The 15,409-nt window shown below is 42.6% G+C and overlaps 1 protein-coding gene across 1 annotated transcript in view; it reads left to right on the top strand.

Moving 5' to 3' along the window:
• Positions 1-13,316: 13,316 nt before the first annotated feature.
• Positions 13,317-15,409, top strand: part of insrb (insulin receptor b) — a 73,077-nt gene continuing 70,984 nt past the window's right edge. The window contains exon 1 of the mRNA XM_058639092.1: positions 13,317-14,678. Within this exon, the coding sequence (XP_058495075.1) occupies positions 14,585-14,678 (94 nt within the window). The 5' untranslated portion in view covers positions 13,317-14,584. The remainder of the gene's footprint in view (positions 14,679-15,409) is intronic.

Below are 15,409 nucleotides of genomic sequence, written 5' to 3'. Positions count from 1 at the left end.
AAGCTCACACACACACACACACACACACACAGAGGGTGGTGGGTCATGTAGAGTGAAACAGTAACGGCAAAATGAAAACCGAGGAACTTCCTCGACACCTGTGAAGACGACACAGATTAGGAGACTGCAGAAAACACCACACATCGGCTTGTTCCCTGACTGCCTTTGTCAGTTATTAAAGGTACAGTAGATAAACGGGATATTTATTTGTCATTGCTGATCAATAATTCAACAATGACCTTTCATCGTGATGGCAAACGGACACATGTTCAGCTCCTCTGGGCTCAACACTAAATGGCCGGCATCATGGGAGACTATGAAAGCGCAACGTGACGTTAGATAGTAAGATGTGTTCACTCGAGTCAGGACTGAGGCACTTCTGCTCGTGCAAGTCAACTTCAGTACTCTGGATCGGGGTGGGGGCGGGACATCAAGAGTTCTAGCACAACTCATGGCGGCTGAGCTCGACGCCACGCGGTTTGATATCAGACATGTCGTTTCACCATTTTACCATAGTACCTCCCCAATGCGACACAAACTACTGACAAGCAAAGCAGTTATTTTATTAGTTAGTAATCAGTTAATTAAAAAAGATTAGTTCAGTACTTCCTGCATGACCGTTCAGTTGTGTACAAACATGTAGGGAAACAAAAATGTGGTTTAAAACACTGAAATGTTGATTTCGATGCGACTTTAATAACCTTGTGGATGAAACTCGGCAATCAAATATTTTTTCCTACGCCAACTTTAATCACAATCGTATTTCTCAACAACAAATACCCATTTCCATCGCAGTACCTGATGTTTTCATCACCGTCCACCAATATTGATGATGTGGACAGGATCTACGTGTCTGCAAAAAAACTGGAGACTGAAAGACTGAACTACTGGGAAACGGAAATAGTTCTCCGAAACGTCAGGCCGTTTATTGACTCAGAGATTAAGTAGTAAATGTTTGAAATTCTTAGCAGGTGCAGAACGTGCGTCTGTGGCTGAGACTGAAGTTGCGGAGTTTGCATGTGGAAGATAGTGACTCACATGATTAAAACAGCCCTTAACGTTCCCATCGGGTCGCTAACATTGCAAATATAAAACAAAATACAAGAAAATCCCTCTTCACCCTTTGGTGCCCAAAGGAAATGATGGAAAAAAGAGAGAGAGAGAGAAAAGAAAAAAGCTCCTTCATCTCTGTCGGCGATCCAAATCCTCACTGTGGCTGCAGCCAAAAACTATATTAAAAAAGAGTGGAGTGTTGGTGTGTTTTACAGGCACAACGCTGCTCTCAGAGGAGATGGAACTTCTCATCCTGTCCCTGTGTTCTACGCCGTTTACAAGGATCAAACACACACACACACACACACCAGCTCAAATATCAGTACCACAGCAGCAGATTAATTTGTTTCCACACTGTTTTGCTCCTACATGTTTATTTGATTTAATTATCGGTCCCATCACAGATTGTACTGTACCTTGACCGGTCTGACAGCAGGACAACATCTGCTGGATGTTTTCTGGAAGAATCCTCACACACGAAGAGTCCTTTATTTATTTCAAAGCTGCGGTCGCTTTAATTGCGGGATCATGTCTGGTCAGAATCAGCCGACATAAGGTAAAAGGCATAAGATGCTGAAATTTGGAGTGAATTAGAGAAAAATATGTTACAGTTTTATTCTGCATCGCAAGTGAAACAACTACGGATTTATATATTTAGATATGTATGATATTTAAATATTTTCAATTTGATCATTCATTCATTCATTTCATTGTCTCCTGCTTTATCCAGGTCCAGGTCACTGAGGCCCAGCTGACACAGGGTAGAGGGTCCCCTTGGACAGGTCTCCTGTCCATCACAGGACCACATAGAGACAAACAACCATCCACTCTCACACTCACACCTATGGTCAATGTAGGGTGTCCAATTTACCTAATCCTCAAACAGGAGAACCTGGAGAAAATCCACACACACACACACACACAGGGAGAACATGCAAAATGCATGGACGCACACGAAATATCGACTAAAGTCCATGTGATAACGTACATGTCAGCTACAGTCCACCAGGTTCCTCTCTGGACACATATTTCTTTAGTAAATTAAAAGCAGGCATTTCACAAAAAAATTTTAGTTGATAAAAAGAAGGAAAGGACAATAGGAAATATGTATTTATTCAACGTTTTTCAGTGATTATAAGATAATGAAATAAAAACTGAAACATTATTAAGAGATGATAATCTGTGGCCCAATAAAATGTGTATTCACTGCATCCTTTCCTTAATCTTAATCGTGTTTTCAAACGATTCAAACCCCATGCAGAACTGTCCTTGTTCGGACTGGGTCAATAATAGATAGAAAACTTATCCCCTGTGGAATCTAAGTACATTTCCTTCAGTCATAATTCACCACCTCACTTTCTTTTTCACTTCTACTGCCGCACATTACAGAATGAAGTTCTTTTCTCTTGTGCCGTCGCATTTTCAAAGGGAAGCCTATGCAACATTTTTACAATTTAGACTCAAACATGTCACTCAAGACAAATATGACAGAATACAGTGAGACAAGACGGACATTAAATAAAAGCGTTACATCAATTAGACAAAAAATGGAACCTTCAAATATATTTACCTCACAATTCTGTTCACTTATTGTTACAAAGGAAACAACTGGCAAATTACGCAAACATAAACAGTTTAAACCACACCTCCCTCTTGTCCTTCCTGTCCCCCATATTTCCTTTCACCCCAACCTGTCTAGGCAGATGGCCGCACATCTTTGAGTCTGGTTCTATCAGAGAGGGAGAGAGAGGGACGGGGAGTTTTTTTTTCTCCCCACTGATGCCTATAGTGATTGCCCATTGTGTGAGTGTCTCTGCTCTCGATGACGTTGTCTATGTCCAGGGCCTTGAGGTGATGTACTGTATGTTGTGATAAAATTTAACTGAATTACATTGAATAACGTTGTCTCCACAGGATCAGTGTCATCAGCAGGTGAGACGCTTTTCTGCTCATCCTGACGTAAAGACAGATGATGTTTCTCTGTAAATGTCACTGCTGCTGCAACATCATCGCAACAATCACATCTCCTATTGCCCTCCTTTCCGTGATTTAACCCGTTTATCTGGCTCTCCCCTCTCTCCTGATTCTCAGCCTGTCTGTGTCCGTCTAACTCGCACCGTAGCGCACAGCACGCCAAGAAATGTTGCTGCTGAATAAAACATCACAGGAGCAGAGAGGGAAGGCTGCGAGAAGCCTTGACCTGCAGTTGTAATGTGTTTTGTAGCTCTGAAAGCTGAAAAGACGACAAAAACTCTGCATACGAGACCATTTAGCACTGAACCGTTCTCTTGTTGTACTGCAGGAAAACAAGGATATTTCTAAAAAGACGACAGACAGATAGATAGACTGAGTCAAGTGCACATCTGAATGAAATGACATCACATCTGGCTCACCTATATGGACAAGAACATCTAATCGGCATGCTGGCATGGATTATTTTTACACTTACTAAATACATATCCCTTAATTTGCACTTTAGACTAAAGTTATAGTGACCTCAACACGCTGTCATCTTCCACAACATGCAGTCGCCCCACACACACTCGCACACTGTCAAGTAAATGTCATTACATGTCAATACCCCTTGCTTGCATACGTCTAAAGCCACAGTTTCTTTTTGTTGACTCCCGAACCTCTCGCTGAACTCCTTCCCCCTGATCGCCAGCTTCCCTGTCCTTCTACTTGTGAGAACATAAACAAACACGGTTTTATTACTGTCATTCTGGGAAGTTTCAAGACAAAACACAGCCACCCAGTCCCTCCCATTCTCCGTGTGTAGAGTTGCTGGCCCCGGGGTCACAGAGCAGTGCTGTGGTCAGTCAGGCCCAAGTCGCAGGATGTTGGAAGTAGCATGCCTCAGGGCAGCGGCTGGAAATAGGACTTGGAAAGGGTGAATAGTTAAAGCCTTGATGTCTGGCTTCCCCCCTCATGGTCCTCCGGAATGGAAAAGGACAGGCCACACACACTCAGACCTCTGTCAAACAACTGACAAGAGCTCGGGGGCCAGTGCTTAAGATTTAATTCCAGAGGGTCAATAACAATAGTAAAAGGCAGACGGAAGAGGAAACTAATCAGGGATAGTGGCAGTTTTGTTTGGCATCCACGTTATGTCCAATTTTATTTGTGGAGGAGACGGTTCGGCGGGGGAAGCAGCTTTGTCTACGCTGGGCCAGGATTCTATCAAAAGTAGCAGTTAGTCTCTCGCTCCCCTTTAATTGATGGTGTCATGAACGCTGTAATCTGTCTTTGATCCTCTCACAAGGAGTAGTTCTCACCTTGGATGTGGTGTTTGCAACGTCCAGGATGGGTGGTGTGTGTGGCTGAGTCTGTTTCCTCTGTAAACACTAATACAATGCTTCTACATTTATCCCACAACCATGCCTCATTCTCAGGAAGTAATGAAGTGTTTCCCCTTTCTCTTACTCAATCTCTGTCAGGGAGAAAATACAGCCCACCTTTTGACCGCTCCTGTTTATTTCTCTAAATATATTTCCAAACTATTTCCTGCTTTGCTCAGAGGTCAGGAAAACACCAGGAGCTATTAAAGGAGCTGGTGCAAAAGGTTAACAGTTTTGCAGCTTTGTCAGTCCAGTGTGATGTTTGAAATGTTTGTTCCAAAAAAAATTATCCATCCATCCCGTCCATCTTCTGCGATTGGGTCGTAGGGGGCGCTGGTGTCAATCCCCGCTGACGTAGGGTGAAAGGCGGGGTTCACCCTGGACAGGTCACCAGTCCATCACTGGGCCACACAGAGGCAAACAACCATCCACTCTCACGCTCACACTTATGGTCAGTGTCAGTGTTACGGTCAGTGTCCAATTGGCCTAATTCACCAAATCTGCCTGTTTTTGGACTGTGGGAGTAAGCTGAAAATGATTGAAACTCGAAATGTCACTTGCATATAACGTATGACAAGGTGCATACATCGTGAGTATCTCACTCACATCAGCAGTGGAATCATGAGAAGCGTGTCCTGCAAAGAAAATCTCGACATACCAATTTCATGACAGATTGAATGATGAGAAGATGGATATTTAAAATCATGGAGCAGTTTCAATTCAGGGAAATCGCGATCAAGTGGAATTCTGGGACTTTTTATGCTACACCTACCCTGCACTCACATGCAAGCTAACCATACCACTCAAAAATGCAAAAACCATTCCACTTGGTCGATTATTAGTGTTAAAATTACATTTTGCTCAAAAACTATTTTTGTTTTATCATCAAGTTTTTTGCAGAAATGCATTTTTGTTGAAATAAATGACAACAGTCACACTAATTGTGTGATCCTCAATCTGGCTTTCAACATACTGATGATGGATTACATGGATCTAATGCCAGGGTGAGCACTGACTGCACATGAACATTTGACACATTTAGGTCTGACAAAATCAAAAATCTGATTACAGTTTACGTCTTATTTATAGTGTGTGACTGCAGTTATGTGAAGTGCCATTTGTTTAAATGTGAAGGATATTTTGCAAAGAATTAGAGCCATAGGTCAGGTTTTTGTAGAGAACAAAGTCACTCACTGGTCAATTTTTGATCCTCACAGAGAACGTCTTACACTGTGCTCTGCATGGCTCTGGTGCTGCGGCCGAGGATATGCAGGCAAACGGCGACAGTTAACAGAAGGTTCAGCTAATAAAATGCTGCTTAAGTCTCCAGTACCGTGACAAAACAAATTGTGTTTGCTGCTTTTTCTTGCCGTTAGACAGCCTGATCCGACTGGAAACTGTGTGTCACTCTGTAGATCGCTCATTCTCCGCACCAAAGTCCAGAGAAAATCAGCAATTTCACATCATGGCACCGCGGAGTGTTTTTGTTGATCTACTGCTGATGTCATCATTGAGCTAAAACAAATAAGAAATCCTTTGTTTGAATTTACCTTAGTGACACAAAGCAAATGAGACCGGCAGCTGGTGCATGTGCCGTGATGTAAAATTGCTGATTTTCTGTATGGATTTCAGTACCTTATACAACCACACAAAAACCTGAACTATCTTTGTAAACTACGCTAACCCTCAGCTACCAAAGGGCCATTTACCACTGTTGTATTCACAGCTTTAACTGCCGTCAAGAGAAGCATCATCTGAACTGTTTAAGCAGGACAAACTACGATGTAACCCCTCACTCTGTGTGATATCTGTCCTCAGGTGGAGCCCGGCTCATGTCATGCACGTGGACATGTTCACATGTGACAGGAAGCAACAAAACAACAGTGTTCCCATACTCCCACTGTAAGAGGAAGCACAGTGGCCGTATTCTGATGCTGTGCAGTACACACTGTCTTCCTGAGGACACACCTCTTCCCCCTGAGTCCGCACTGCTCGGCGACCTGTGACTTTGACCTGACCTTGACTGCAGCGCACATTTAGAGGGCCTCTCTCTGAATGTGTTGCTCTCGCTGTCACTCTGACAATATGTGGATAAATCTGTCACTGACACATCCTCTCAGGAAGGGCATGCAGGTTCAAGCTTGCCATGCAGCACTCCTCACCCGTACCTTATCAATGATGAAACTAATCCTTTAGCCCCGCACATGGCCTCATAGCCCTCTGAACTGTCCGTCAGTGTGAGGAAAGGACCACATAAGGCAGACGGCAGGAGCAATGGGAGAGGGAAATAGAAAAGAGAAGGGAGCAAACACTGGGAGAAGTATGAAAAAAATGTAAATGTTGAAGTGGCTTCCGTCTTGAAAGTGAGAAGGAGAGGAGCAGATGAGGTGTTTGTACATGGAAAGAGAGGAGTGGGCAGCAGACGAGACCTTGACAGTCTAATCTGTCCAGAGATAAGTGTGCTGTGGTCCATTTGTGGGAAAACAAGGCTCCCTGGGATGCACATATGACCCAGGGTTAAGTGCTTTACACAAAAGCCAGGGCTGAACACACCAGAACACACAAACATGATACACATACTGTAAAACAGTGGAGTATAATAGAGGTTTACTTAAGGGTCCTTTACAGTTCAGGACATTGTGATTGCGAGAAAGCTGTCTCTGAGAGGACACCTGTTCCCGTGGAAAATAAACTGACGTTCACCGTTATCTGCACAGAAGCAAACAAATGTCTTTCTGCATGGAGTTTGCATGTGCGTGGGTTTTCTCCAGTTTCCTCCCACAGTCCAAAAATAGGCAATAGGGGGATTAGGTAAATTAGACACTCTAAATTGACCATAGGTATGATGGAGTGGCAACCTCTCCACTGTGTGACTCTGCCTTTTGCCCTATGTCATGTGGAGGATAAAGTGGTAGGAGATGGATTATGTAACCTATTCATATTTGACACAAAAAAACAATGGAGTTGCAAAATGTCAAGGAAAAAAACTTTTAATTGATGTACTGCTCTCAGTTTTTTTTTAACCTCCACATGAGGGTTGCGGGGTCGCTGGAGCCAATCCCAGCTGACATAGTGCTGAAGGCGGGGTGCACCCTGGACAGGTCACCAGTCCATCACAGGACCAGTCACTCTGACACGCTCACCTACAGTCAACTTAGAGTGTTAAATGAACCTCTGCATGTTTTTGGACTGTGACAGGAGACGGGAGAGCCCAGAGAAAAAAGTACTGTACCTTAAAGGGATACTTGAGTAAAATTATCTTACCAGAAAATGACTTTGGTAGAAGTAGAAGTTACCTTTTAACCACTACTACACTATGTGACCCAGTACATTCATTCTATACTTAATTTAATCATCACTTCTTTACACGTTTATAAATCAGTGAATATGAAGCCTTGAGGATGAATGTGGAGAAAGTGTCGATGCAGTGTCTCTCTAATATGAGGTCAGACTCTGACCCTAACATCCACACAGTATAAGCTGTGTGTGTAGTAACAGACTCTTGGTCTGAAAGGTTGATTGATTCACAATAAAATTTCGGTGACTCATTAATCCTCTGCAGTGCATATCAAGCTGTGTTTCCGTGGTTACAGTTTCATCGCTGGTCTATGTCAGACGGAACCAAACAGAGTTGAGACACACCGAAGCTCCATGGATCAATGTGATGACCTGAAAGACAGCGGTTATCAACATGGATTATCAACACGAGATGTGTGGTCTTTGAGTGAGATTAATCGGATGACTGAACGCATCATAGGGCACATAATCGTCCCGTTGATCCGGCCACTGTGTTCCTTCCAAAAGCTTTAGTCTTCCTCATCAATGGCTTAGTCTGATATATAGTGTCATAGTCAGCAGCTTTCCTAATCTTCCTCACTGATCCTGTTTCAGATACCATGCTAGACAGGTGGGCTCTTCCTCCTGTCCGTCTTGATCATCTGTGGCCAGTTCAATCCATTAAACATCACACTTTTCCCTTCCAAATCAGATGGAATTAAAGAAGAACTTGAGGCCTGATGATCAATATAATCTCATTTCAAGAGTTAAGAGTTTCTGGACCTAAATGCAAATGAATATGAATAAAAACACTGTAATGAGCAAGTAGCAATGAGAAATGCAAATAGGGAACAGAATAAATGAACTGGCAAAGACTGAGAAGAAGAGACAGCTCAAAAGTCCAACACACAGCACCTAATACAGAGAGAAACCAAAAAACAACATCAGAAATTACAGTATAAAACCGGAAAGAACGCCAGAAAGCCACATATTATAATGAAATGAAAGTACTGGAAATGTACTGCATATATACAGTGTTTTTTAAAAGTGTGAACTTGAAGTGTCACATGGCAGCAGAAGTATCCAGACACATGAAACTTCATACACAAGCCTTTCAACCATTCAACCTGAGCTGTCCCTTGAATATGCTCATTTCTAGTCCTGTCCATCCTGGTCCCTCCCAACAAAAATCTCAGCATCTTCAGCATCTTTTAGACAGTGATGCTGTCTCTAAGCCATAAATCATAGCAGGCCTCAATATTGTCTTGTAAACCTTCCCTTTCACATTTGCTGCTGTCCTTCTGTCACACATCACCCACTCCAGCCTGTCTTTACTCTCCTGTGCACTGTCCACTGCTTTGGCCGGTTGACCTCAGGTATTTAAACTCATCCACTTTTGCTACTGCTTCTCGTTGCATCATCACCGTACCACCTGGCTCACTGTCATTGACACGTCGACGTCTCCGGGCTCTATTCTACCCGTCCCCTACTCTCACTACAGATTACAATATCATCTGCAAACAACATAGTCCACAGAGACTCTTGCGTGACCTCATCTGTCAACCTGTCCATCATCATGGCAAACAAGAAGGGGCTCAGAGCTGATCCCTGATGTATTCCCACCTTCCCCTTGAACCCATCTGTCACTCCCAATGCACACCTCACCACTGTCTCAGTGTTACATGTCCTCCCTCACATAGTTCTCTGCCACTCCTGTCTTCCTCATGCAATACCACAGTTCCTCTCTTGGCACTGGATTATCAGCTTTCTCTAGTTCCACAAAGAAACAGTGTAACTCCTTCTGGTCTTATCTATAGTTCTCCATCAGCATCTCAAAGCAAAAATCCCATCTGTGGTACTGTTTCTTGGCATAAACCCATACTGGTGCTGCTCGCTGATTTTCACTTGTTTCCACATCTTCATGGTGTAGCTGATCACCTTTATACTCCTGTAATTATTACAGTTCTGCACATCATCCTAGTACTTGAAGAATGGGTACCACTACATTTTTAATCAATTCCTTGGGTGCTTTCTTGCTCTCCAAGATTTTGTTCTCAACGGCCTGTCCACTCTTCATCATCTTCACAGCTGCCCTCACAGTTTGAAAGCGCTTCCTATGTTCCTGGCCTTGCTTCCCTTCCACCTGGTGTCTTGCACACACACCATATCTACCTTCCTTTTCTCAATTCACATCAGCCAGCTCTCTCCTTTTACCAGCCTGAATCCCTACATTTAAAGTAGTCCCTACTCTCACCTCCACACTCCTACCTGTCCCTCTGCCTCCTGACACGCTGTTCTCCTCTCTTCTTCCTTTGTCTTCCGGTATATTTGGGCAAAATATCTAATTGTGATTATAGAGATGTTATGGTAGCTATTTGATTTGCTTTATTTTTTTCAAGTCATACAAAAAATGGAGCATTACCACATGAGATACAATCAAAACATTAACTTATACTGTACTGCAAGAATGTGAAGTTGTGAATTATGATAATAATTGTCTTTTTTTTGTCACATACCTTTTAGATAAAAAATAACATCAGCAGATATTTTTGTGTGCATATCAAAATACAGAAAAGAAAATGTAAATGCTGTACATTTACATACAAGTCCCCTTTTCCTGTGTCACGTGCCTGCAGAGGTTTTTTCCTATGAGTGCAGTTAAGTGCATCTGCATGAAAGGAATGATCAGTGACAATACATGTGATTGCACTTTGCATTGTGCATGTGTTTGAGTGACATTCAGAGAGAGCTTGTTGTTTGTCGGTTTGTCTGAGCTGCAGACCATAAACCCTGAAGTGCAGGACCAGCGCGTGCTAAAGGTGTAAATCCCGAACACAAGGAGGATAATCTTTAAAAATATTTTGTCTGTTTAAAATCATGACCCTCTCCTTTGCAGACATAGACGATCTCAAAAACATACACACAGATCATGCATACAGCACAAGCACGAGCACAGACACTGGGAGGCTGAACGGAGGCTCCCCTTGGCTCTCCAAGCAGCTAATTACTGAGCCTTCCTGCCAACAATGAAAAGACACTATCCATTCAATTGTATTAATCCCTCCATTTACAGGGTCCAGTAAAGACGACTGCAGAGGGAATGAATGAGAATTGTGTGTATGTGTGTGTGTGTAAGAGAGAGAGAGAGAGAGAGAATGAACACGGAGCTGAAGTTACAAAGGTTTGTGTTGTGATGCAGCAGGAAATATGTGCATTTGTAATTGATTTACTTATAATTTATGTGAACAACACAGTAGAACACTGATAGATAGAAGATACATTGCCTCATTTGGTGTTTTAATTGTGGCAAAGAAGTGTGCTACTTAAAGGGGTAGTTCAGGTTTTCTGAAGCGTGGTTATATGAGGTACTGACTGCACTGTGTGCACCCCTGGTATTTACTGCCATTGCCAGAAAGCAACCTGACACACACATGCTGGCTCTCACTGATAACATGGCTGCCAGCAAATACATTTTAGTCATTTAACAAAAGGCTCACCCAATAAAATCCTTGCCTTCCGAGGTCTATTTCTTAAGAATAATATTCTTATGGTGTTTGCTGCTTTATCTTGCCATTAGACTTAGTCTTTTCCAATGGGACAGAGAAAATCAGTGTTTTTAATTTGCAGGGACATAAGAGCTGCTGGTCTATTGCTGCCTTGTTGAGTACGTTTTAATCACTTGGGTAAATTGGAAGGATTTCGAACACCAGGTTAATGTAAAATTGCTGACTTTGATGAATGAGGGTATTGAGTGGTTTATAAAGCAAAACAAACTTTAGTTTTCAGTTTGAAAAGGCTGTCTATCAATGAAGAAAAGCACCAATGTGTTCTTAATGTTTCACTGACTTAAGGCATAGATTTTAAAAGATAACATGGATACTTTATTTGTCCTGTTAGAGAAATTACTTTGGGGTTCACCTGGGTTAAGATCTGGTGATATTGAATGTAAACAATGGCTGCGTTTTTCACATATCAGTGTGGAAAAAATAATTCTTCCCCAAAAGCTCTTGATAAAATAACCAGATGTCAACATGATCCCATGTTGCCAGTAAAAAACACTAGAGAGGGATCGAAGTAAACTCCAAGGAAGAACCCATATTGTTCCTTTCCGGGGATTATTTAAAGCACCATGATTCCCACAACCTCACAGCACAGAGTGAATGTTGACAGAATCACAGATTATTCATATAGAGTTTATTTGACATAGCCCAGAGGTCCCCAAACTCGCCACTCTGGTTAACCGTAATCCTGTTATTCACAAAGTTGTATTCCTTTGTCCCTGCATGACATTTGGTGTAAGTGTATTGGTTATTTTTAGGGCCAACTACTGAAATGAAATTGTAGTACAACAGTGCAAGAGCAGCACTGTAGTGATGCTGCATGTGTAGACTCATATAACATCGCTCTGCAGTATGTAGGTTAGTGGGCTACAAATCATTCACTCAACTTCCTCTACTCCCACTGAAAAAGAGAAAAAAATGGTGCTATGAGGAAGAGTGTATGGAGAGAAGAGAAGAGAAGAGAAGAGAAGAGAAGAGAAGAGAAGAGAAGAGAAGAGAAGAGAAGAGAAGAGAAGAGAAGAGTGTTTGTGTGTGAAATTAGCGTCAGACAGGGTGGCTACGACGAAGAGATCTGTTTTGACTAGATTCCACAACCCTTAGTCCTTCAGACCTGTGACATTTAATCTCACTAATACCGCATTTACTCTGTTCACTGGGTAACAACATTCCTTAGATTAACAACAAGCCTTCTGCACAAGATCTTAGTAGAGTACAAGAGCATGTACCCATCCAAGCACACCAACTGCATGCAGTGCGATAAACAGAAGGAAATTCTCATCTATTCTTTTCTAAGTCAATGGGCCTCAAGGTTGGATAAGAAATGTAGTCAGGTGCAGCCATGTTGAGGGAGTATCTCCAGTACTGTGTGCAGTGAAGTTTCATTACCGGGACTGGTTTTATGACATGAACATTTGCTATGTAAATTTGAGGGAACTGCGTACCTTCCATACTGCAGTAAGTAATGTTTACACTGCTCTATGACACACAGCAAACGGTGTTTTGCCCACAGTCTCACTGGTCCATGACAATGTGACAAAGGAAAATCAGGAAGGGAAATAAATGTAAAAGGTTCACAAACCAGTAACAGCAAATAGTCTGTTGGAGACTGTTAAAAGTGTTATTTAAAAAAAAAAAAAAAATAAAAATAAAAATATATATATATATACACTGTATACCTGATTTAAAGTCTCAAATTATAGCAGTGACTCCACACATGTCATTTCTGATTTAACATAAATACATCAGTAAATAAAAGTAGTGGCAATGTAAGTGATCATCAGAGATACCAGACTCAATGCTCAAGTCATTTGACTTTTTGACTGTGGGCTACTGTATTTATAAAAATGAAAAAATAAATAAATACACGAATCACATCCTTTTACCAAACAGACAACGGTGAAAAAACAAAACAATTTAACTTGTGATATTTTTTACACATCAAATATGTCATATATTGTGTTAAACGGAGAGTCCCAAAATATACAGTCCCGGTCCCGGACTGTAGCGGTGATTCGCTCCGTGTTTTAGTGCAGACCACGTGTGGCCCAGCTGAGGTGACTGGCAGGACTTGTTTACTGGTGGAGAGAGACTCACGGAGAGAGAGAGAGAACCTGAGGGAAAGCCGTCGCCAAACGGAACGGGAATCCAAGTTTTTACACTTGACCCGTCTTTTTTAAAATATCTTTTTACGTTTGTTTACCTAATTCCTTTGGGACTACCGGAGACGGGATACTCAGTTTGTGTGTGTGCGCGCGCGTTTGTTGTCCTTTTTAACTCCGAGAGCTCGTTTGTTTTGGACTGGCTAGCTAACGTTAGCTGTTTTCCCCCCACATCGGCTAACGTTAATCTGAGAAAGAGACACGGCGCGGCGTGGTGCTGCTGCTGCTGCTGCTGGGGAGTGCTTTTTTTTCTCACGTCGCAGCGAAGCGCAGGTTATACGGAGCCGTCATGTTCGTCCCTTCCTCCCTCAGTGGACGACGAAAGAAATAACGATTTATGTCGTAAGTTTTCTGTCTGTTGTTTTATGGATGTTCGTTCGTTTGCGGCGTGGTGGTCAGCGGGGGTGACGGAGTTCAGAGGAGGGTCGCAGTAGGCGATAACGGAATCGCTGCACGTTTTTCCTGCACGTAGGAGTTTCCTGGGATGTTCTCCCATCTGTCTTAAAAAGGCTGAGCCTCTGGGAAGATTGATACAAGCGAGCCGAAGTAACAGAAAGGACCTGTGGGCTTCGAACCCTGCCCGCTCCCGACCTTCGTGCTGACAACTTTGAGCGTGCTACAGGAACAGAGGCGCAGGCTGTTGTTGTTTTCGAGAGAAATACACCAGCAGCAGTTTGATTCTGAAGTGGGTCTTTCCTCACTGGAGCAGTGCATTCACAGAGAAACATGAATCCGGTGGACGTCATTCAGGGACCTCCACATTAAACCTCCCTGCCTGTGGGATTTTATTAATAACAACACTATAATCTCTCTTTTTACTGGGTGCAGCACCAACACTAAGCAGATGAACGTGGACTGGCGCCTCCGCTTATGGAAAATGAAGATTTTCACTCACACGTGTGTCACCAGAAGCCAAGATCACGTTATTTAGTGCTGTGTTTTTTTTCCACAGCTCACATTTGTCACAGACCAAGAAGATACTCATAAATCTACCACCACCACCCCTTACTCCCCCCGGCTGGCGGGGGGCAACCTTGAATCAGCTGTCCTCACTGGACCTTTTAGTTTTTTTTAATTTTGAATTATTTTATTTTCATTCTTTTGATATACCAGTGACTTTTTAAAATCACATGTTTGTTCGAGACTGGAGTTTTTAAGGAGCTTGGAAGAGGACAACACAACTTATTCTCAAGTCAAAATGAGGCGGTGGACGCTAAAGCTGCGAGCCCAAATTGTGTTTTTTATCATCTGCACCTGCGTCATATGCCAATGTGGTCTAATAAAAGCAGAAAGTAAGTATTCATTTACTTCTTCTTGTTATTATTATTATTGTTGTTATGTTGTTGATGTGTTCTATACCAACTGCACCACCATTGACTGAGCAATTTCAGAGATATGTGACTTTTAAATAAAAATGAATTCCATTAGTCTAAAATGAATGCACCATTAAGTGTGATTAGGACACCACAGGTCACCAATTCAACAGGAAAATAACTCCATGTAGCATAAATGACAACGTAACAACTAGCGTTTTTTTTTAATTTATTTTGATGTTGCGAGAGAGCTTCGTTTTTGCGCATGCGTACACTATCTCACCGCGTCTAATTAAGGGGCCAGAGTATTCAGTTATTGCGTTGTATTGTGCCCGCGCGCTCATTATTGATATTCCTTAGTAGAATCCCTCCCTCGCCCCTCCTCCCCGTGCTCTGTTTTAAAGTTGCATATTCTAGCGGCCTGTGTTGAATGCGTCAGCCCCAGGGCCAGATTAGTCGCTGTAACTGGACGAGGGTGGTCTACTGCAGCGAGGCTAAACTGGGAGTTGCAGGATTGGCCCTGTGAGCGCAGCTAGGCCTGCGACACACACACACACACACACGCACGCTCACACACACACACACACCGTCTGCAACAATAACACATGCGCTTGTCTCTCCTGCAGCCCGAACGTAAACAAATGAGCTGCCGACACATAGTAGTTAATCTGCATACTAGTATACTAGTCTGTGTATACTATTAGTATTAG

Source organism: Solea solea, chromosome 9, assembly GCF_958295425.1.
Source record: "Solea solea chromosome 9, fSolSol10.1, whole genome shotgun sequence".
In the NCBI taxonomy this organism is placed as follows: Eukaryota; Metazoa; Chordata; class Actinopteri; order Pleuronectiformes; family Soleidae; genus Solea; species Solea solea.
The sequence above is the reverse complement of the archived record's forward strand: the minus strand, read 5'-3'. Positions and strand labels throughout refer to the sequence as shown.